This window comes from Coloeus monedula (genome assembly GCF_965178545.1).
Source record: "Coloeus monedula genome assembly, chromosome: 2".
In the NCBI taxonomy this organism is placed as follows: domain Eukaryota; kingdom Metazoa; phylum Chordata; class Aves; order Passeriformes; family Corvidae; genus Coloeus; species Coloeus monedula.
Window position 1 is genome coordinate 13390918 of NC_138782.1, and position 22598 is coordinate 13413515.

The 22598-nt window shown below is 49.1% G+C and overlaps 2 protein-coding genes across 2 annotated transcripts in view; one reads left to right on the top strand and one right to left on the bottom strand.

The window, feature by feature from the left end:
* Positions 1–41: 41 nt before the first annotated feature.
* Positions 42–1175, top strand: MEA1 (male-enhanced antigen 1). The gene is made up of 3 exons (XM_082302888.1): positions 42–257; positions 337–451; positions 518–1175. The coding sequence occupies exons 1-3, from the start codon at positions 45–47 to the stop codon at positions 679–681; spliced, it is 492 nt and encodes a 163-aa protein (XP_082159014.1). The 5' UTR covers positions 42–44; the 3' UTR covers positions 682–1175.
* PPP2R5D (protein phosphatase 2 regulatory subunit B'delta) overlaps positions 1168–22598 on the bottom strand; it is a 27431-nt gene continuing 6000 nt past the window's right edge. Inside the window, exons 3-16 of the mRNA XM_082302887.1 lie at positions 20963–21194; positions 19642–19841; positions 19142–19252; positions 17682–17774; positions 17091–17221; positions 16920–16979; positions 16132–16240; positions 15218–15271; positions 12306–12476; positions 10204–10331; positions 7384–7485; positions 4857–4929; positions 4280–4396; positions 1168–3934 (exon numbers count right to left, since the gene is read on the bottom strand). Of these exons, the coding sequence (XP_082159013.1) occupies positions 3797–3934; positions 4280–4396; positions 4857–4929; positions 7384–7485; positions 10204–10331; positions 12306–12476; positions 15218–15271; positions 16132–16240; positions 16920–16979; positions 17091–17221; positions 17682–17774; positions 19142–19252; positions 19642–19841; positions 20963–21194 (1719 nt within the window). The 3' untranslated portion in view covers positions 1168–3796. The remainder of the gene's footprint in view (positions 3935–4279; positions 4397–4856; positions 4930–7383; positions 7486–10203; positions 10332–12305; positions 12477–15217; positions 15272–16131; positions 16241–16919; positions 16980–17090; positions 17222–17681; positions 17775–19141; positions 19253–19641; positions 19842–20962; positions 21195–22598) is intronic.

Here is a 22598-nt window from a genome sequence, read left to right on the forward strand (position 1 = left end):
TCCGGGCGGCGGCGGCGGCACCTCCTCGGCGCCGCGCCCGGTGCATGGCGGTGGTGCGGAGCATGGGCCCCGAGCGCGTATGTCCCCGGGAGCCCGGGCCGCCGGAGGGCCCTGACGGCGCGGCGGGGTGGAGCGGCGATGAGGAGGAGGAGGAGGAGGAAGAGGAGGAAGGCGGCGGGTACTTGTATCAGCCGCTGAGCCAGGAACCGGAGCAGGGCCTGGGCGACGCGGGCCCCGGCCTGCAGGAGAGGCTGCAGGTACCGCCCAGCGCCTCCCGCCGGGCCGGGGTTATGGGCGCCCGCGGCCCCGACCCCCGCTGCCCGCCTTTCTCCGCAGATGCTGAGGCTGCACCTGCCCGACCCGCCGGTGGACAGCGAGGAGGAGAATGAGGAGGAGGCAGCGGAAGGCGCCACGGCTCAGAGCAGCCACAGCTCCATCCCCATGGATGCAGGTAACCGCGTCTCCGGCAGCACCCTCCCGGGGCTCTGCCGCGGTCTCACGGCCTCTCTGTTCCCAGAGCATGTGGAGCTGGTGAAGAGGACGATGGCCAGCGTGAAGCTGCCCACACTGGGCATCCCTGCCTGGGCCAGCCAGATCTCGGAGGAGCAGTGGAAGGACGTGGTGCAGCGCACGCTGCAGGCCCGGCAGAGCCTCGGCGGCCCCCGGCCTCAGTGGAATTGAGGGCTGAGCTGCGGCACAGGGGCTGCAAACCCCAGCCCTCCCTCCCCCCTGGAAGCACCCACTGCCTCCGAGCCAGGTGCTGACAGGACTTGCCAGTATCAACCTTCCCGTTTGTCCCGCTGACATTGTCTGATTTTCCTTCCCACTCCTTTTTCTTGGTTCTGGCTGGTGCATAAGTCAATGTGATGACCCGGTGTTGGCTTCCTCTACCTCTGAGAAGGTAGATTAGTTTCCATGCATGTGGGGCGGTGAGGCTTGGCTGGCTTTGCCCAGATTCCCTCAGGACAAACACAGGACTTGTCCCCATGCTGACAGTACCAGCGATGTCACTCTGCAGGCTAGGGCCCCTCCTGTCAGGATAGGGCCTGTGTGTTGGAATACAAGAGGTGGAGCAAGATGTGTCATTCCAAGAGATTGGTTTTATTTAGTTCTGTACATACAGGGACATCTGTACAAAATCCAACACTTTCATACTATGTAATGCTCTACTGAAAATAAAGTACACCATATGTACATATGAACTGTAAGCAGCTTAATACTTGTGTCCAGGGTGTGAATGCAGTAGTTTTGCTTTTTCCCTCGGGAGGAGCAAGCCAGGTGGAGTGGAAGAGGCAGCTCCAGTTCTGTCCATTTGGCTGACATGGGGAAAGGCGTAGGCAGAAATGAGCAGCACTAATGCTAAAAACCAAGTACTGAGCAAGGGGCAGCTGTAGCGTGGCAGACACAGGTCTGCCTTTGAGCAGTACATGTGGTGAGAGGGTGAGCACACTCCCCCCTGTCTCACATGGTCCCCTTCTGAGGTGTCCAGGACACTGGAATGAATAGGCAGCAAACAAAGGATGACGTGAAGGTACTAAGCCTAAGTTCCCTGACCCAAAACAAGACACAAAAAGCTATGGGAACATCAAAGCTGTACAGCACGTAATCGTGATGTGTTACAATCCTGCCCCTGCACACAGCACAACCCCAGCACCATTCCTCTGGCCAGGGTCAGGGGCTGCCAGCAGAGACGATCATCTGCAGGACAGTGCCAGCCTCTGCACACCACAAGATTCTGTTCCCTCCGCAGGCAGAGCAGGCCACAGCAGCGAAAGGCAGCCACTGCTCAGCAGCAAGCAGGCTCAAGTGAGGGCACACCATGCTGCAGCAATCTAAAAATGAGGTCTTGGCTTAGAGCACAATGCTAAGCAGCCGGTTGGAGAGCCTGTACTGAAACAGGAAGGAGCCTCCTGCCCAGCCTGAGCCTGGCAGCCCTCTTTCCGCTGCGCTGCTCTGGCGCCTTCGGCACCACCCGGTGCATGTCCACATGCTGTGCCAGGTGTGAGGTAATTTATTGGCAGCTGATCATGAGCTCAGACTAATGTTCAAAATAAGCAATAACCTCCCTGAGGTGTTTCTGAAGTCTCCTGATGAACTGGCCCGTTGCGCGAGGCGGAGGGGAGGTGGGGTCCTGCGTGACTGGGGGGATCTCACACATGCGCTCGCCAGCTCCTCCCAAGAGATGGTGGCATTCCTGGTGAGGGCTGAGCCGGGAGAGAGCTACATGGGGCAGGGATGCAGGATACACAGGTCAAAACAGCCTCTTTGGGGTTGGAGGAAAGATGTGCTGCACACCAGCAGAAAGATTAGAGGGGGTGATCCTCTGACCTGGGAATGGTTTACTGGTGAGGACAAGCAGATACAGCAGAACCTTCTACAACATCCCATGCTGCTGCAAAGCAATGTCAGGCTAGCACCAACCCCGTAAGCTCCCTGCACTTCTGCAAACCCACTTCAGCTTATGTGCCAAGAAAGCAGGTGCAGCAGGTAGGAAGCAAGGACTCCCTTCCCTATGACAAACCAGCCTCTGCGGTGGCACCTTGGCCTGGCACTAAATCTGCACCACAAACAATGGGGGTGAAAGCTGGATCACAGTAGCACCCAAGTGCTGCACAAGCTATCAGCAAGTGTCTCTAAATGCTAAGTTAGCACGAGTCCCTGATGCACCATGTGATAAGTAACGAGGGCCTCGGGCCACAGCGGGTGCCAACATGACAGGAGAGGTGGACTGTGCTCAGAGCACCCACAGAAGCAATTCAGCAGTAGTGCTTAGCCATTGATAATAATGAGGAGACAACTGAACACTCAGCCACGCCCCACGAGGTGTATCCATTGCTTCCACTAGCTTGTGGAAATGACTAGCAGCACAAGCTTCCTAGAAACCCTGGCTCTGAAGAGCTAAGGATGGGATACAGAGACAAAGGGAGAGCTGCAGGAATATTTTAATTGAGCAGGTAGAGGAAGAAAGTAGAAGTCAGTGGCTGACATCGGCTACAAAGCGGGAAGTTAATTCTGGGCCCACAATTAACCCGAGACATCGGGAAGGAGATGAGTCAGCACGGACCAACACAAACAGCAGAAGGAATTCACTTTCTCACAAGAGAGCTTCTAAGGATGCTCTAAAGGGAGGACTGCAATAGTATGTAGTGCTTGCACCCAGCTTTACTGGGGGTGGCAAAGCACTGAACCCCCACTCCACTGACGGGAACAGAACAACGGGCTTGTAGCAAAAGAAAGGTGGAAGTAAACATTTCCTCCGCTGTACATAAGACCCTTCAGCTGTGGAGCTGCACCCCAAGGCAGGGTGGAGAGGCAGCAGAGCCTTCACAAACTGCTTCTGCCCCAAGCTCAGCCTGGCCTCTGACCATGTCAGGGATCAGCTGCACAGGCAGCACAGGGGCAGGTGTGGCAGAGATGGGCACTTGGAGTTTGGAGCAGCACACCGAGCCATGCGTGGCAGTCTCTTACTCCTGGCAGAGTAAGAATCAGGTGGCAGCTCACAGTGAAGTGAGTCCTGCCTGGACTGATACAAGCAGAGGTGAGGCGGGCTCCCTTCATGCCTGCACAGCCAAGGTGGAAAAGCAGAAGGACGGAGAAGAAGCAGGAGGACACGACAGTGGTGAGATACAAGTTAATAACATAAAACCAGATCTACCCTGGAGGTATGCAGATGGAGTGGAGGACAGGCACAGCTCACCATGTTCATTCCTTACTTATACATGAGAACTGAGTGCATTTCCATGACCCCTGGAGGAAAGGGATGGGGCAGAGCTTCCTGGGCCAGCTCCTGAGCCCGTCAGAGAGCCTCCTGGCTTGAGGTGAGAAACTCTTCTGCTCTCTTGTGGGCCTCCAAGGCTTTTATAGTGTAGACGTCCTGTGGAAGCTCAGATTTCCGGCGCAGCAAGACTTTGTCCTTCTTAATGTCTTTCAGCATCTACAAACAAATCAAAGGAGTCAGGAATCAGTAGCAAACCCCTTCATGCCTTCAGCCTCTGACTCCAATTGCTCTAGGATATGCTGGGTGGCACTGCAGCATGCTCCAGAACAGGCTGAGAGCCACAGACAGACCAAAAGGACACAAGAAAGTCACACTGGCACTTTTTCCAGAGTGAGAAGGTTAGATAAACTCCACTCTTCAGACTACAGGTTGATCTCTTAATGATCAGGGATGAGAGTAGTAGCATTTACCTTCAGAACATCTGGAAAGAGCCATTTCTGGCTATGCTGATGTTCTGTCTGGACTGGGAGCAACTGTGAAGGACTTGAGTCACCTACGCACCTGCACAGCCTCAGTCTCCACCGTTTTCTTCAGTAGCTGTATGTCCTCTGCAGTCGGGGTCTCCGTTTCCATACAGCACACAGAAGGCAAGGGTAGAGGTGCATAATACATGGGGTACTGCAGACAACACAGACAGCTGCAGAGTCAGCACTCCATCCAACACCAAGCCTTCTCCCCCAGCACGCTAACACAGCATGGCACAGTTCTTCCAGCTGCCCTCTCTGGCCCCCGCAAAGGCAGCAGCAGGGACACAGGCAGGGAAGGAGTATCCTCTCCTCCCCTGTGCCCTCTGATTCATAGCATGCTGCATGTGCAGCTGCAGTTGAGAGCATGGTCCATAAACACGTACATGCTCTCTGTAAGGCAGTACTTAGAGGTCAGTTCTACAGAGGGACAGGCTGATAAAACACTGCCAACATTCCCAGGACCCTGTTTTTTGGGAGAGACAGACCACTGCTGCAGCAGTGCCTGCAGGACTGAGATTAAGTGCTAAAGCCTGCTCTTGTGGGCTGAGGAAGCAGGTCAAGACCCCCAGCACACTCTTGCCTCGTTCATCCTAGGTCCTGTTGTCACTCACCTGGGGGTTCAGCCGAGCCAGCTCCTCTATTTTCTGCCACATTTCTTCTCGTTCCTTCATCCTGAACCTTCCCCTGCAGAGAGAGAGAGCAAGAGCAAGTGTGAACTGCTGGGGAAAGCGCAGCTTTCATTCACAGGATGACAAAAGCAAGAGACAGCAGAGAAGTGCAGGCAAGGGGAAGAGCTGCCCTGTCATTCGGAGACCCCTAATTCCATCTAATTCTAAATCTACAGGTGAGATAAAGCAAGAAGAGTGGACACACTGCAACTAGCAGAGGGTAGGCAGACATGCTCCTCGCTCACCTCAGAGCACAGGCTGGCAACAGTGGGCTGCAGAGGTACTTCTGCCCTGGCTTTGTGCTGCCAGGAGTAGAGCAGAGTGTCTGGTTTCTAGGGTAAAGCCATGAAACCAGTCTGGATTTCAAACACACATTCTCCTGGTGCCCCACAGATGTCATGTCCAATACAGCTGGGGTTCTGCTGCCCACTGTTCCTTCTCTCTCTAACCATAACACACCAAAGAGCTGCCCAAACACCCCAGGCACAGCTCTTGAACTTGGCACAGATTTTGGCACACATCTGAAGTGACCATTCAGCAGGGCCACTTATAAATCCCAGGACAGTGAATGTTCCTTGCAAACAGGGATGAGCACTCACCATCCCTTGTTATTCTCTTCTACATTTTGAACATCTGCACCAAAATCTCTGCTTTATTTCTATTATTTTAACTACATGACTTTCATCCCAGCTACTGGTCTTTCCAGTGCCCTATCTATCCATGTTAAGGAAGTTCTTATACTCCGTAATCACATCATGCTCTTGAAAGTCATGTAGGCCAAGAATGAGAATGAAGCTGCCAAGGTTTCAAGCAGCAGATTACTCCACCAGGAAACACTGGGTCACAAAAAAACCTCCAACAAACCAACCCCAAAATGCCCCAAATGAATAACCCATTCAGGACAAGACACTATCTGCCCCAACTTTCGCACTGCTTTTCTAAACGATTCTGATAAACCAAACAGTTTCAAGATGTCTGGGGAGATGAGAAAGGTGCAGTCAGTCCATTTGCACTGAACAGCAGAGAGACAGCCTTGCCACATGTCCCTGCAGAGTCTGTCCCTCATGACCACCCTGGCTGTGGCTGCACAGCTGAGGGTGCAGCAGTGACAGGCCTGACCTGGCATGTCACTTGTAGGCATGTTAACTAATTAAAAATGAGGCTAAGCCATACTCAAGCCTCTCAACATCTGGCTGCAGCCTAACAGTACAAGCTCTCTCCTTTGCCCCATTTCCTATTTGCTGAGTTTGTTTGCAATCCTTCCCATACATGCTGTTTTCTAGTTCACAGCACAAGGTTTTCTGAAGCCTAATTAGGCACAGAGGCAGAACAGAGCAGAAAACTGCAGCACTACCCATCCTTTTATTGAACAGCTCTGAGCTGTTTTGTTGAGCTTTTTCAGAACAATTCTCCATCAGTCACACACCAGTGCTGGGAAGAGTCACCTTCAGCAGGTCAGCAGCTAAACAGGGAGAGAAAGCTCCTGATGGAAACACTAGGTAGATCTTGTAGGAAATGTGCTGTCACTGTGACTTAAAATACATGTGAAGATATTTGTGGGCTTCACAAACGCCCTAGAATGGGAAAAAAAGAAATCTTGCTTGCTCCCATTTCAGATCCTAAAAAAACCTTAATTTCTCCATAAGCAGGTTACCCATCTGTTCTCATTCATATATCAACTTATTACTTATTATCAAGTTATTTACTTCTTCTCCACAAAACAACAGAATGTACCCCAGAGTTCCCCGCTCCCAGCAATGATTAGCTCTGCTCTCCCCACCGGCAGCCCTGGCTCATCCAGGAATGAGGAGCACTATTTTATGTCACTAAGTCAGCAGAAAATAGACCAAAAAAAAAAAAAAAGAAGTTTCCTTCTAGCTTACTGGACTGACTCAGCTCACCAAGGCAAGCCATAGAAGCACCAAAATCAGCACAAGGCAGCAGAAAAAGTGGAGTTCTTTCCTCTTTACAGCATCATGGCACAGGTACTTGCTGAGCTCAGATTTTATCCCCACCATTCGCTCTTTGAAATTGCAGGAATTATTCCATCTTTATCACTGGAAAATTGAAAGCATCCTGTGGCATGAAAGATGCATTACGCCCACTGCAAAACTCTTCACTCTTTCTAAAGCAATAGGATTCTACTGACATCACTACAACATTTATGAACTGGTAAATATTTCCAAGACAGAGCAAAGCTCAGTATCCTCTACATGGCAATCTGTTTCCTCATGACTCAGCAAACTCAGTCACTCTTTTCTAGGCTACCTGCTTCAGCAGGACTGAAAGGGTTTTTATCAGGGCACACCTCATCCCTACTCATAGCTATGGCTAAGGAAGCCTACTTTTTGACAGAATTACTTACCACCTTTCCATTTCCCTTCTGCCTATTGACATCTACCATCTGTTACTGTACCCCAAGGAGACTTTAGGATGAGCTCGAGTTACTTGGCAAAAACCTCTTACTCACTTCTGCTTCTCTGCCTTGTATTGCTGTGTGCAGTCATCAAAAAGCTTTTGGTTCATCTCCATGAAGAGCTTCAGTGCATTGTAGATCAGCCCATGAATTGTCCTGCAAAGAAACGAGGAAAGGAGGACAAGTCACGGTGGGCAGGTTTTAGACCCAAGTTGGCACCAGCAGCACAGACAAAAGGTGACAGCAGCAGCAACTCATTCTACAGTGATGTGACAAAATATTCTCACACAATCCCAGCTCTTACCAAGGCAAAACCCCCTTAACAAACAGAGCAGGAACTATACAACAGGGAGAAACAGATGGAGAAGAAAGAGAAGACCCTGGGACAGGTCTGCTGTGGTCAGATTAATGAGTGCAAAACTACGCATTCATGTGTTCATTTCTTGTAGATAGAAGTGGAAAATGAAGGATGCTAGGGGCCTGTTCAGGGCTGTTTTCAAGGGGGCTTTAGTGCCTCCCACTGTTCACACCACATATATACAACGACTTTTTTGAGCTGCCAGTATTTGGTCATGAGCTTTATTGCTGAGCTGCCCAAAACACAGACAGGCAGCAGCCCCAAACAGATGGAAACCAGCACACAGAATATCACAAAAGACAAGTCGATTCTGTCCCAGTGATTTATGGACAAGTTGCACTGCGTGTGAACTCCCTTTGGGACAAAGAATGTCCTGGGGAATAAAAACAAGTGTTGAAGCCGTCTCTGAAATACCTGACCCACAGGCAAAAGATGAGACTCAGCAGACTAAGCTCTGTGTCTCTACCAGCTCTACAAATGGACTATGGAAGAGAGAGGCAACCCTGCTGGACTTAAGCAGACTGTCTGACCAAGTAGATGAACTATGGGAAGGAAGAGGAGAATCTGAGGTACTCAACCTGCCCTGAGAAGATGTGGCTATTGCCAAAACAAAGACAAGCAGAAATAAGAGGAAAACACTTTCAGGACTTCTTCTGTGATACCACTGGGCAGCGGACCAGGAAAGACAGAAACAGCAGAATCATGAATCTTGGCTGCTGTAAGGACACAGAACTGGTGAAGGGTTTCAGACAAGAACATAAAGTCCTTTTCTGAGCTCTGGACTTGTCCAGTCTCCCTAGAATTAATTTTTAGCTAATTCATTAAAGGAAGTGTGTTCAATTAAATTAATTAAACTTGAATTAGCCAGGTAAGGAATTAAATGGAGAAGAAGTCAGAAGGAAGGAAGTTGATAAGAGAACCATAAAACAAAGAAGTATCTAGGAATCAGACAAAGGGGACAATATTTGACATGGACAGCTGCCCAGTTAATTCTGCTTTCTCTGTTTTTCCTGTACTCAAGGAGTTGGGCACTGCATTAGCCAAGTTCTCTGGTCACGGAGAACATAAGGGTGGGACATTAGTTAACAAGGACCCAGAAGTCAGATGGAACATCTACTGCACACTTCTGAGAGACTGACAACATTAGTGTCAGGCAGGTATCAAACTCTGTGTAGAGTCAATGGCCCCAAGGCTGGCAATTGCAAGTGCCTCAACCCTTGCAGAAGCAAGCCACTCTGGTCTGCTGTGGCCCTTTTCCATGCTGTGGAGAGATGGCTGGGGGTAAAACTAGAGGACACTGAGAAGTTACATTCACCTCCAAACAGAAACAGTAACAGTATAGGAATTGTAGGGTAAAATGCAGCTGCTGGTCCCTGGATGGAATGCTGCTGGCATGCTCAAAGCCTCCTCCAGGATGGTTCCCCACACACACACCCTGCAGCCAGAGCCCCTGCAGAGGGGGATGGAACACAGGGTGGAGCGGAGTGGAAACACCACAGCCAAGTTCCCTTGAAGTCCTGGCAGGGAGGGAAACTCGATGGAGCTTTGCAGCTGATAAAACTGCACAGGGCCTGTCAGCCAAGGGAGATAGGAGGAGTCTGGTGGCTGAGCCAGGAACTGTGGCGAAATCACCCTCCTCCGATAATGTGGTTCGTTGTAACACAATTGTATTAACACACATCCCCTTTCCAAAGTCACCCACCCCAGGGTATGACCACCCCTCATGGGGCATGCACTCTAGTTTATTGACTGCACCTCTGAGAGCAAAGTTGAGAGAATGTTACACCAATCAGTAATAAAGGCATGTATGACTAAGAGTCACTCAAGCTCCACCTAAACATAAAGACATAGTATAAAAGTAAACTGAGAATAGGGGTAAACTAGGGAAGACTCCATCCTAACTACTGAGATCACTGAACAGGCTGAACCCATCTTCTTCCCCCATGGGTAAGAAACACTCCGTACACATTGGACACTTCTACTGGGAATTAGAGCTTCTCTGTGAATTGCTCTGAATACATTTTTGCAGTCAGATACTATGACTGGCAGTCCTCGAACCTTAACCTGTCACAGTTTTCTGTAAATAAGGAGTGTTATTCCACAAACTGTCAGTGTGAGTCCTTCCCAGGCACTGGCAGTCACCAGCAGCAGGGAACATAATCAAATAAACTGGAAGACCTGCTGAGAGGTGTCTCTTATGCCATTAGCATACTTCCCTGAATAAGTCAGTTGAACTGACCCAGTAGGACTGTTCAGTGAAGGGTCCCCTTAATGGGACACTGGCAGACTGGTTGGGCACGAGGGTCTTGGTGTTCCTGGGGTGCTGACAGACAAATTAAACTCTGAGGGTTGAGGAAATCTCCCTTTTCCATGATACACCCTGATACCACCACCAACCCCCGTCTCAGCAACTGGTGCCACCAAGCACCACGCATTGTTGCACTGCAGCAGCGTGCTTCAAGATTGCCAGTGGGTCAAAAAATCCAGCAAGTGTCAGAGCATGGGAGAAGACCTACTTGTTCCAGTGACTCTTGGAGTTCTTGTAGAGTGCTGGAAACATGATTGGGAGGATTTTGGCTGCATTATCGCTGATCAGGCTCATGATATATTCATTGTTCCAATAGTACAGCGCTCGCTCTGCCACCTGCAGCAGGAGAGAAAGCCATCCTTGAAGAGGCTCCTTCCAGTAACACCTGTGGTGCACAAGGAAGCCACCACCCAGCCAAGGAGCCCACATGCTTCCCCATAGCACAGGGCTGACCTTCATGAACTTCTATGAGGCCATTCATCCCTCCTGCCCAGCCTTCTTTGCCTTAGCCTCTGCTAGACACTTCACACTTTTCTGAGAAAAACCCCATGGTCTTGAATGGACAAGCCTACTGTCAGTATAGGGATGACTCCAACACCCTTTACACAGCACTTGATGACAGTAATGTCATCTACTCCAGGTCCCAATTCAGATTAGCTCCAAGCCTTTCCTCAGACAGTCCTCTCTGAAGTTCCATTCCTCCCTGGCTTTCCCACAAAAGAGTCTCTCAGGGCTTTGAATCATGCTTCAGTCACCAGTCCCACAATTCAAGCCCTTGATTTAGTAAGGGTGAAAATATGGAAAATCTTGGGGCAGCCATCCTGCTCTAACAAGACAAACAAGTCTAACAAGTTTGCACACAGTGACAGATAATGCAAGCTAGTTTCTGCATTTAGTGCTGGCTTGAGAATGGCTTAAAAACCTAGGAAAAGAGACATCCAGACTCAGTTTTATATTTCAGGTAGTGCAGAATTTGCTATATCCCCTTAACATATTGTTCCACACAAGTAAATGAAATGAAACTCACTTTGTGTTCGCTTACCTAGCTTTTGGTTTTCAAGATCTGGTTAAGCCTTTTTCTGTTAGATTAACACACAATCCACTCAGAGGAAACTCATTCCCACCAAGGTGCTCAGACTCACCAAGAAGTCGATTCCTAATTTTGCTCTTCAGACAAGCTGTAGACTGTTCAGCCTGACCATATGGGACACCTTTGGAATTAATTTTCTTAGGCTGTAAAGTGTTTGCAGCTTCTCCAGGTTTCTCCGTATTGTTCTTCAGAGTTTGGCAGCAGATGAGGGCTGCTATCAAGTACAGGATGTGTCTCCTCCAGCCTTTACCCTACTTTATTCAAGCTCCTTAGCTCCCTCTGGTAGTTCCCTCCACACCCAAAGGTCACATTAGTCCTTTGGTTCCCATCACCACACCAGTAATCCATGTCCAGCTGGTTTCCATCATGCTCCCCTAGTCCTTTAAAGGAAACTGATTTTTTACATACAATGTGTGACCTAGACTGACCTTATTTTTGGCTTGTAAACACACAACTTTGTACCTCTCTATACTAAAAGATGGACTGAAGCCAGCCTGCCTCACTGTGCAGTCACTCTCACTTGGGAGATGGCTGTGTCACTTCTTCTTTAACACTCCACCTATACCTGGGTCAACCATGTGTTTCCCCAGCAAGCTGTCTTCTTCCTGGGCACTCCAAAACAGTGAGGCAAGAACACTTGCTAGGAGCTACTAGCAGGTCCTACCACCCTGTACATTTTAATCCTTAAGACTACCATCCACAGAGATTATATTAGCTAGCTACTACAACCAGTTTCCCTTCAGTGAAAACAAGGAAGAAGCAGACTCCAGCACTTCTCCAGTATACATCACTCTTTACTACATATGCCAGAATAAAACAAAGGACCTTTCCTGCACAGTCTCTTTGGTTGGCCTCCCTCCAATACTGCAGAGTGTTTGGTTTTACTTCAACAGGGTGACCCTGGATGGATCTCCTCTGTCCTTGCTAGCCAAAACAGGAGGTGGCAGAGCACCTGTGCTCCAGCCCCAGCCTGCTGCAATACCTGGTGCTGAACAGCACAGAGCAGCAGGAGAGGCTGTGCTGATCCACTCTGTTTTCTCTTTGGATGAGCTCACCCTGTGGTTGTGGTGACGATTCTGCTTCCCACCACATGTCACCCCAATACTCACCCTGGTCACACCTCCACATGCCAAGTACAAGCCCAAAAAACTGTGGTGTTACCCTCACATGCCAAGTGGATCACAGTCAATGCTTTATCCCCTCCCTGAGCTGTAATTTACCTGGAAGTGTGGGCTGGAAACACATTTGGCCAACTGCCTGAACAAGGGCTCCATAACTTTCACAAACTCTGATGGCTCAATCACGTCCAGGATCTCCTCCAGCTCATTTAAAAACATCACCTCTTTGGGACTGTGAGTTTTTGGCCAGAACTTCAGCAAGCCCACAATCACCTGAGTGGGAAGAGTACAGAGACAGTGTTAGAAGCTCAAAGTTAACACCAGCTGCAAAATACATTTTTAAGTGTCTAGTCACAACAGCAGAGGGGAGGAAGTAACGCAACAGATTTTTTCAGAAAGTCAGGGTGGGTGACCAGGGAAGAAAGAAGACAAAAGCCCAAACTCTGCCAAGTTACACTCATGGCAACAGCTCTACCTAGGCTGCTATGATTTCATATTACAAGCACAAAGCTTAGAATCACTTTTTATCCCCAAACACAGCTTAACACAGAAGGGTGAAACTGGACTGGACAGCAGCTGGCAGACAGTGCAAAGTAACCATGGAAGATCAACTAATAAAATTGGAAATGCCATGGAGAAGGTCTCAAAAGACTAGAGAGCTTGAATACTGGGGAGTACCAAAAAAATAATGCAACGGATGGGTTTGGGACAAAGAAAGGAAATTTTACTTTACACAGAAGTAACTGGATTATGGAACTCATTCTTGCAAGACTTTGTGGAGACTTGAAGTCCAAACAGACTCCAGAATGGAGCAGACAAGTTTATGGAGTTGACATCTAATAGTTATAATTAAATACCACAACACAGATGCAACTTCTGGCTGAGTAAAACTTCTGCTTACAAGACAGAGAAGGGCTATATCTCACTAGATTTTATTTATTTATTTTTAATACTGCTTCCTGTCCTACCCATCTGCTTCTAGACACTGCAAAGGCAGGATTCAAGATGCTGCAGATCTTCACTCTGTTGGAAGAAGAAATGTTTACTCTGTGGACACTAGAGTTACACACAGCTGGCCATAGGGGCTGCCCTTTCAAACCTCTGTATTTCAGCTACCTGATCCTAAAGCCAGCACTTGAGAGGAAGTTCAGAGCAGCAGAGGGACAGTAGTGGGCAATGCAACAGCAGGATTAGATATCTGAGCATTATGTTTCTGCCAACTCAAGGCTTGAGAAGCCAGCAGTTCATTATCCCTGGTGTTTGTCATTACTCATGTCTGCCATTCAGGCAAGAGTTAGCTTCAGTGACTCAGAAGCAATTTCACCTACAACTAAGGTGGTGTGAGGTGTGTGGAGTCTGTTTGCTAATACTGAGCACATCTGAGGCCTTGCTCACCTGGCAGTCTTTCAGACTGCTGTTAAGGCAAGAGCTACCATGTCAAGCCTTGCTGAGCAAGCTTCTGGGAGGCCCATTTGAGGCAAGTGTGGACCCAGAGAGTAATCTGGCCTCCTTCCAGCACTGCTGGTAACATGTCCTGGTGCATTCAGACTCTTGCTGATGCACAAACCCTGTAATTCTTCCACACTTCAGTAACACCAGTCATCTTGGGGGTCTATTCAAAACGTTCACAAGCAAGGTGCTTCAACAGAACACAAGATGTGGCAATATGGCCTTGGTATGTCTGGTTGAGACACAACACCCACTGAAGGTAATGAAACTGGGTCATTCCACTGCTTTCTACAAGCACCAGACCAGACCTAGGTCTGTAATCCAGGGGCCACTAAACCATTATCCAGGAAACAGTGATGAGCTGTGGAGCTTTATTATCTGAATAAGATAATGCAAAGTGAATCCTGGAAATATTGACAGATTTCTATTTCTTTCTTCTCCCTCACCCTAGGAGGTGCTTTGGCAGGAGGCTGTTGGACTGGATGTCCGCCACAGGAAGCACTCAACATTATCAGGAAGCTACTTTATGCAACTTGTTTCAGAGCAGGCTTTTGGGAACAAAGGAAATGGAGGACCCATGTTTAAAGGAAAACTAGGAGGTCTGCTTCAGCACTGCTGATGTCAGAGCTGTGGAGCCAGAAAGCTGACAACAGCTGACCAGCTTCTACCCAGCACAGGCAGGCTCACCATGAGCACACACATTTCAGCCAGAGAACAGAACGACCTCAGCCAGCATTACTCATTAAAACACTCACACTTTTGGTGCTCCCTGCTACAGTGACAGAAGTATGTGTTCTCTGCCCATCTGCTGTTTTGAGCCTGTGAAGCTCAGCTCTGTAGAAGACATTTCCTGGCCTGCAGTGGGTGGAGAAACACTTGTCTCCTTCTTGCACCCTCTGCCAAGCTGGCACTCAGCCTAGTTAACACCGCAGGTCCGTGCAGCCGGTAACTAGAATATGTGAGGTCTCCATTGACACTGCTCACATCTTAGAATCTGCTGTTCCCCAGCACTATATCCTGAAGGCAAATCTGTCTACAATGTGACTTATCTCTATGAAGGTAGCAAACTGATGCTAAGGCTGGAAGGAGAATACTTTCATGAAAGAACAGCAGCATGCTTAAGACCTCGTGTCCCAGGTTCCTAACCTCATCCCTACAATTCTGCAGCCAACTCCAGCAGTGTGGAGGGGACTCTTACTATTTCAAGGCTCCCACAAGCTCTGGTTCTACCAGATGGTCATGTATTTTGTCTCTGCAGCACCTCTCATTAGCCAGAAGCTCTGCCCTGGAAGAACAGCTTGGTATCCTGTTCCTTCTGCTACACCAAGATCTGAAGCACAAAGGAAGACTACAGTCCACCTTCTTGAAGCTTCCAGGAGAGCATGCTAAAGGCTTGCACATGAGCAGTACAGCCCCTTCTGTCCACAGGGAGCCAGGCAAACCCAGTAAACAATACCACTGACTCCCAGCCTCTTTACAGAAAGGGTGAAAAAAGGCTGTTCTAAGGAAGCTGTGAAGCGTTTTGGGACTTGACTATCACACAGAAGTGAAGCAAGGTTACTCACTGGCTCTGTCAAGCTGCTGTCTTTCTCCAAGAACTGTACAACACAGTACGCCAGCTGTAGGAAAAACACATGGCAAGATTAGAGCTTCCTCAAGTGTACCTGAGATGAAAGTGCCCCATCCACTAGACTGGAAGTAACATCATGCCCATTATGTTGCAGCTCTAAACAAATCCAGTTTTCTGATGGCAAGTGAAGGCTTTAAGACCAAGCAGGCAGGGCCTGAGCCTGGGACATTTGTGCAGTTTAAAGGATAAAACTTCAGTCACCCAGAGCAGTCCACAGCCTACACATTCAGATGCAAGCACAGCTGCACGCAATGGGGAGGAACAAACCTGACTGACACAAAGCCCTGCCCCATAGAAACAGGGCTGAGAGAACAGACGTCTCTACTTAGTACCCATATTTTTTCACTTCCTATCCCAAGTTGTGATCTTCTTTAGTCTTCTGTTATGTACTCAAAATTGGAAGAAATTAATCTCTAAACCAATCTAGCAGACTAGCACACCAACTTCTCCACATATCTCAGCGGTGACTAACAGCTGATGCACAGGCTGATGACTGCAGCTAGGAAATTTCCCTCTCTGATTTCAGCAGGCCCCCAATATTTCACAAGCTTCCAGCACAGAAAGACAAAGCAAGCCACAGCATTACAACAAGGGGAAATGTCAGGATAACCTCCTATCATCCAGTGGCACAGGCCCAGACACCACAAGAATAGGACAACCACTACAGTATGGGGACTAGTGCAGAGCCCAGAACACCTCACAGCAAGAACTCTGTAAAATGCAGTAATGTGGCCTGGTGAATAGCTATAAACAATTAGCTTATAAACGAATATAAATATATAGAGCTTATAATAGCTATAAGCTTTTGCAAAATCCCAATCTGCCCCGGGAACTTGAAGTACTTCTCACCTGTGGATGGTACACACTGAGAGACTTCACTTTGTGCAGTGGTAACAAGACTCTGATGAGAAACATCTTGTGCTCTTCCTTCAGAGGCAAAGCAAATCCATTGATTATGCTGAGAGGAAACAAGAATCTTGTTAAAGTTTTTACCCAGGAGAAATACAGTGTCTCTCACCTCACAACACACACTAGCTCTCACCAGCCCCTTGAGGAAGCATCCCCCAAAAGCATGGTTGCTGCAGCCCAGCCTGCACAACGTGCTCAGCGAGAGTGTTCTTGGCAGGCACCACAGGGAAAAGCCTCTGATGGAGCCTGGACTCTGCTCTGTCCTGTGTCAGGCTGAGCCCACACACACTTAGGCAGAACCTCTGGGGAAGGCCAGCACTGAAGCAGCTCATTGCTTGAGTATTTTGCTTTACAAAAGAGGAGGGTGGCAGAATAACAAGGTCACAAACAGAAGGGAAGCTGAAACCCGGGAGAAGGCTGCCCATTGCTAAGGCTTCTCAGAGCTGTGAGGAGCTCTTCTCTTTTACTGCCTGCTGAGGCAGGATAGCAAGTGTGACTGGACTCAAACTCAAAAGAACAGGAGATAGATCTGGGGAGGAGAAGGCTACCACTGTATTTATCAGCAGGCTGGAGAGTACTTTAGTTTATGCTCTGTCAGACTGAGATTCTCTGGAAGAGGTGCCTCCTGCAAGGATTGCTGAAGGAAGGCACTGCCTGTTCACACAGCACACTGGGCTGGGAGGCCTCACTCATTATGGGTCCTCTGGGACTTGCAAAAGTGGCCTTACCTTCCCAGGATCTCCAGTAGCTCTGCAATCCCATTGTGGTGTTCTGTTTCATAGATGAACCTAAAGAGAAGGATGAGAGGTCATTGCCAAATGCTGGATACAGTTTGATAAACAAGATGAAGGAAACATGCTGGAGACAGGGAGTCTAAATGGTACTAAGAAAGACCTCACCTGTAAAATATGTTATTGATCTGCCTCCTCACATATGCTCTCAGACCCAGGAACTTCCCATAGATCCTGTGCAGAATAGTCTTTAGGAAGTCTCGTTCTCTGGGGTCTTCACTGTCAAAGAGATCCAGCAGCTGTGAGGAGAGAAATTCAGTCAGTGCCTGCATACTGCCTGTCTGAGCAAAGCTACCACCAACACCAGGCACTGCTCATGCTTGGCAAAAACAGCTCTTTCAGTCAAGTGATGCCTTCAGCACCGTGAGCACAGTGGTCATTTCCCTGAAACACGTGATCTCCTAGTCACAAGCTGGAACCATCATCACTTCTCTCACCTTCAGAAACACCGTAATGGCCTGCACTTTCTACAAAGCTGCACATCCCCAGATTTCCCCTGCAAGGCCCCTGTGCCCCTCTCCACCTATACAATGAGTTACGAGTTCCAGTGACTACAGCTCGCACGCAGTCTTGCCCTGCACAGAAAATTCTGTCTGCTCATTCAAAACAAATAAAGAGAAGTCACATCATCAAGCACCAAAATCTGCTGCATGTCCTTCACAAAGGTGGTGCACAGTGGCAGGGACAACAATTACTTACAGAGAGCACAAACTTCTGGTCAATGTATTTCTTGGCTACATTTGGTTGAAAGTCAGGTGATTCCAGGAACCTGAGGAAGAACTCATACACCAGCTGTGGGGGGAAAAAGGAGAGATTACTTAGAAATCCCCTTGTCCTCTAACCAGTGTTTACTTCAGATTTTATGTTTTCCTTCTCCTTAAGGATTCAGGGAAAGGCTGGGAAGCCTGAACAGGAGCAAAAACGCCAGTGTTTCCTTACCCAGATCAACTCAGCTGCCCTTGCTTTAATGGGCAGGGGTCTCTGGTGGCACATAACTATCCAAATCTGCATGAGACCTCATCACCTCAGGTCCCTCCAAAGGTAACACCCACCTACTCAGATTAAGACACTAGGCCTGGGAAACTCTTCTCACATCTTCAGCACATATTTCTACAGAGAACAGAAACCTCCAGAGACGGCAAAGGCTCAGACTCACTGGATGCCCTTGAGACACGCCAAGGAACAAGAGAAGAGCAGAGAAATGAAACGGACCCCAGGAAAACATGCAGTGTCCTCTGCCTCCTGGGTACTGACTCAAAGTTGGCTTGGCCTCACCAGGCCAGGAGAACTGCATGCTGTGTCCCACTTGGAAAACAAAGGGCAGCTTGCTTTAAGAAGGCTGTCAGTGCTGAAACATCAACTTCTGGTCCTGCTGCTCTCTGAGAGGGATGAGTCCACTCTCATCCATCCCTCCTAGTGGTTCTGAGGGGCCACTAGGCCAAACAAGATTGATGCATTTGAAAGGCCTGACTTTGGGATTGAAGGAATGATAGGACCGTGCACCCACAGGTAGGGCCTACCTGCCAAGGACAGCAGTAAAAAAAAAAACCTGAGGTGCTGAACAAAAAGCTCAGCATTCAGTTGCCACAAATCCATGCTGGCTGCTGACTCAATTCTGAGAAACAAATGCTGCCTAGCATTCATAGCACTCTGGTGCTGAGGACACGGTGTTTCTATCAACGCTCGCATGCCTATGTCAACTGCAGCAGTGAGAAATGATTAACCGGTGCTGCAGAACGACACCTTACTTCTTCTCTGTATTTTCTGCTTCATTCTGCAGTACCTGCCCCGTTTTCTGCCTTTGTCTGCTTGACAACACATCCCTGTGCAAGTGCCTGCAGCTTTCCTCCTGACTTGTACTGCTGAGCTCTGCTAAACCATGCTCACTGTCACTTTCCTAACCCTTTTCACCCAGTCTGTCTTAAGGCCATCAGCAAGTGAATGTTGCACACAGGCATCAGCCAGTTCCCACGACACCCTTGCTTCCTGCACTGCCTAAGAGCCACCTCTGACCCCTGGGTGGCAGGCCTGGTCTTTCCACAGGAACCCTCGCAGGCTGGTGAAGCAGCAGTGGCAGGGCTGGCAGGCTCCAGCTCCACATGGACTCTCGACTTCCTGGAGATAAATTCACCAGACCTATATTTCCCACCCCTCCTCACCTGAAGGTGTGGCCAGGCAGCCTCTAATGTAGGCTCATCTTCTTCAGGGTCAAACTCTGCTCCTGTGGGATTGGACGATGGTGGGAGTGTCCGGAAGAGGTTCACTGAAAACTGAAGTGAGTGACAGAGTGCATGAATGACATTCTGACACCTCATGATGGTCCTCCACATAGCAAATCCTTCACTGCAGTGCAACACATTGTGATTTGTCACAGCTGTGCCCACACACTGATCCCTTCCTGCAGGCTGTAGGGTTACAGTCTGCACAGGACTTCCTCAAGTGCCATCTCTGCCGGAGACAAGAGCTTCCACCTCTCCCCACAGCAGGCACTGTCACTACCACCACCTCTACACACACTTCTCTTTCTGGAGGTGGGTAGACAAGGAATGGGTAGGACTGGGGTCACACTCCTCTCTGACAAATCCCTATCCCCTCCTCCTCCCACACTTCCCTATTTCTTTGGCACACAAGCCACACAAACACTGGCTCCATGCCCTACCATGATAACAGCTTCAGGATAGATGGCCTCGGTGACGACATCACGGTTGTGTGTGATGTATTCCACCATCTCATTGAGACCTGCTCGCTTCACCTCCTTGAACTTCAGGTCACTGAGGGGGTCAGAGATGAAGTCAAAAAGAACACAGCACTGCCGCAGCTTCTGGATGAAAAGCTCTTCTCGTTCGTGCGGAGGAGCATCTGTCAGAGAAAGCAGGGACATCTGTCCTTGGAGCCAGGCAGAACATCTTCCTGGTTTCCCCAGGTATCACTGTGGTTTGCTCCCTGTGGTTTCCCCCTCCCCCGTCACATTCCCCTTGAACTGTTGGTGGTGAAGAGGGAGAGGCAGTGTTATCCCTGCAATGGACATGGGACAAAGGAGCCAGAGAGACTGCAGGGCCTCTGAAGCAACTATCCCATGAGTGGATTTCAAACATGGTAGCAGTTTCTAACCTGATAAGCACTGATCTCTTTCCTCCCTGTACAGAGTACACTGAAAAAGGAACTCAACCAGCTCCCATCACAGACCAGTGACAGCCAGTCCTGCACCACAGAGACACAAAGGGAGCTGGGCAGCACACACTGTAGCCTGACCCTCCTCCCAGAGAATAGGGCAGAAGAGAGGGGCCAGGGTTGCAGGAGCATTAACAGATTCTCTTTCTGATATGACTGGAAACTACACACTGCCTCGGCCAATGACACAAACTTACCTCCTGCTTGCAGAATGCTACTGAGCTGCAAGGCAGGTGCCCTTCCTCAAAAGCTTGTCTGTGTCCGTGAGCAACCTCAGCAATGAGTCTGGCGCAGTCACTGCTGAAAATGCTTTCTCCTTGCCCACACTCATGTTTAATTGCAACATAATGTACACTAAGTGCTAATACCAAGCTCCCCTAACGTGGACAGGTTCAATTCCGCTATCATAATTTGCAATGGAAACACAATGAGGAGAAGTCCTGGTCCTTCCCCAGGAATGGATGGATGTAGGAACCAAGGACAATCTGCACCAAGGTCTCTGCACTTCACCACCTTCCTGCACAACCTGCTGAAGAATCTGAGGCAACCCTCAGTACATAGAGCATAAGGGTTTAAATAGCCCAAATAGGAAGGTAAGTATGAAGTTTGCATTGAGAATACTCTGATTATTTTAGGCCATCCATCAATTCTCTACCTGCTAACAAGCCGAGCACCTTTCCCAGAACCATCCTTGCTGCCCATAAAACTAGCTGGACACTTGGTTGCTTTGGGAAGAGCCCTTACACCACCACACTCTGCCTGGAGAAACTGCAGCTTGTCATACAGCTCCCACCCCACTGCCTCTTTACCTTTAAGGGCTGGGAGTTTTTGCAGTTCCCGGTTTTTGCTCAGATTGAAACGGGAAGAGCTGTGCCGGCGCTCCTTCTTCACAATCTGGGGTCCCCCTGAGTACTTGATTTTATTCAGCTGGGTTGGGGGGGGAGCGCTGTTACTGGGCCGCTTATTTGAAGTTGGCTGCTGCTGCTGTGGCTGCTGCTGCTGTGGCTGCTGCTGCTGTGGCTGCTGCTGCGGCTGCTGGGCCTGATGAGGGAGAAGAGAGTAAAACAACTCAGAAGCTTTACCTACAAGCCTCATAAGGAAAGAACATCAGCATCTTCTTGGAATGAAGAAACTGGGCAGGTTCTTCACTGTTGCACTTGCAGTTGAGTGCCTCTCACGTGTTCCTGCCAGCTCTAGAGCTGTTGGTTGCATTTGTTGCATATCTGCAAAGCAAATGTCAGTTTTACTCATGTCTGTGAGGTACCACAAAGACACCGGAGCCTCTCAGCACAGTGAGTGCCATGGATATGGAAAGTGAAGTCACATCTTGTAACACATTACATGCAGCAGCAATAAGAACTTTCTGTGGTCCAAACAGAAATCTTGGCATGCTGCTGTCTCTGATTGCAGAACTATGTACAACACACAACAAGCAAGCTTAGAAACCAGCAATTTGCTACTTTGTCCTTGTGCAGGGAATCACCTGGGAAAAACAAAGGCAGTGTGTAGTACAGAGCAGACATAATGGCCTTGGAAAGGCAATAGTGAAGACCACTAAAATCATTGCTGCATTTGTGGTCCAGGAGCATCTACAAACCACATGGACCATACATACAAACATATGCAACCTTAGGTCCCAGGCTGTGGGCTGCTCTCTCCATCTCTGCCTCACTGCTGTCTGGACTTCTGTAGATGGGCTTTTCCCACATCACCCCTTCTAGCCACACAAACTCTCTGCCTGCATTCTCCTCTCCCACTGCACTCTTGTTACACTGCACTAACAGAGGCACTTTCTCATGTTTAGCATGTGACCAGAAACTCAAGCCAGTATTTGCTCAGCTCAGCTCTCTTCCAACCTTGCTGAAGCTCTGCTCATTCAAGTCCCAATTGGATCATAATGACTCAATAACTGACCCTTTAATTTCACACTGACCAGACCTATGGAAAACTCAGCACAAAAGAGGGCAACATCCTGCCAGGAAGCAGAGGGATTAGCTGGAGACAGCACCCAGCCTACCCTGGCTGTGCTGCGTGAGCCACCTCCTTCCTGTTGGTACATGAAGCCAAGGAGCTGCAGGATAAATCTGTTTAGGATACAACAAGAAAAGCACAATGGATGGGCAGCAGAGGTGAGTGAAATCCTTGGACATCACCCCCTTCTTTCCCCATAATTCCCAGCTGCCACATAGAGCACAGTGGTACAAATGCACACCTCACCAGAACACCAACCAGCAGCATTTTGAGGGAGTGCAGGAGCTCAGCAGAGCTCTCCATCCTCCCGATGGCCAGTCTCTTCCTGTGAGGACCAGCTGAGATGCAGCTACTCTGCACAGTCCTTTCCCTGGTTTCCAAAGAGGTGCAGCACAGCAGTGCAAGAGCAAGAGTTACTGCACCTGCAGCATGTGGGAAGGCAGCAGGGTAAGGAACAGGAGAAGCTGCCTAGAG

Excerpts from the sequence above, each read along its gene's own strand:
- MEA1 (XM_082302888.1), top strand. The coding sequence starts at position 45 with ATGGCGGTGGTGCGGAGCATGGGCCCCGAGCGCGTATGTCCCCGGGAG. Across the intron at positions 258-336 it reads GCCTGCAGGAGAGGCTGCAG|ATGCTGAGGCTGCACCTGCC; the intron begins GTACCGCCCAGC and ends CTTTCTCCGCAG. Across the intron at positions 452-517 it reads CTCCATCCCCATGGATGCAG|AGCATGTGGAGCTGGTGAAG; the intron begins GTAACCGCGTCT and ends CTCTGTTCCCAG.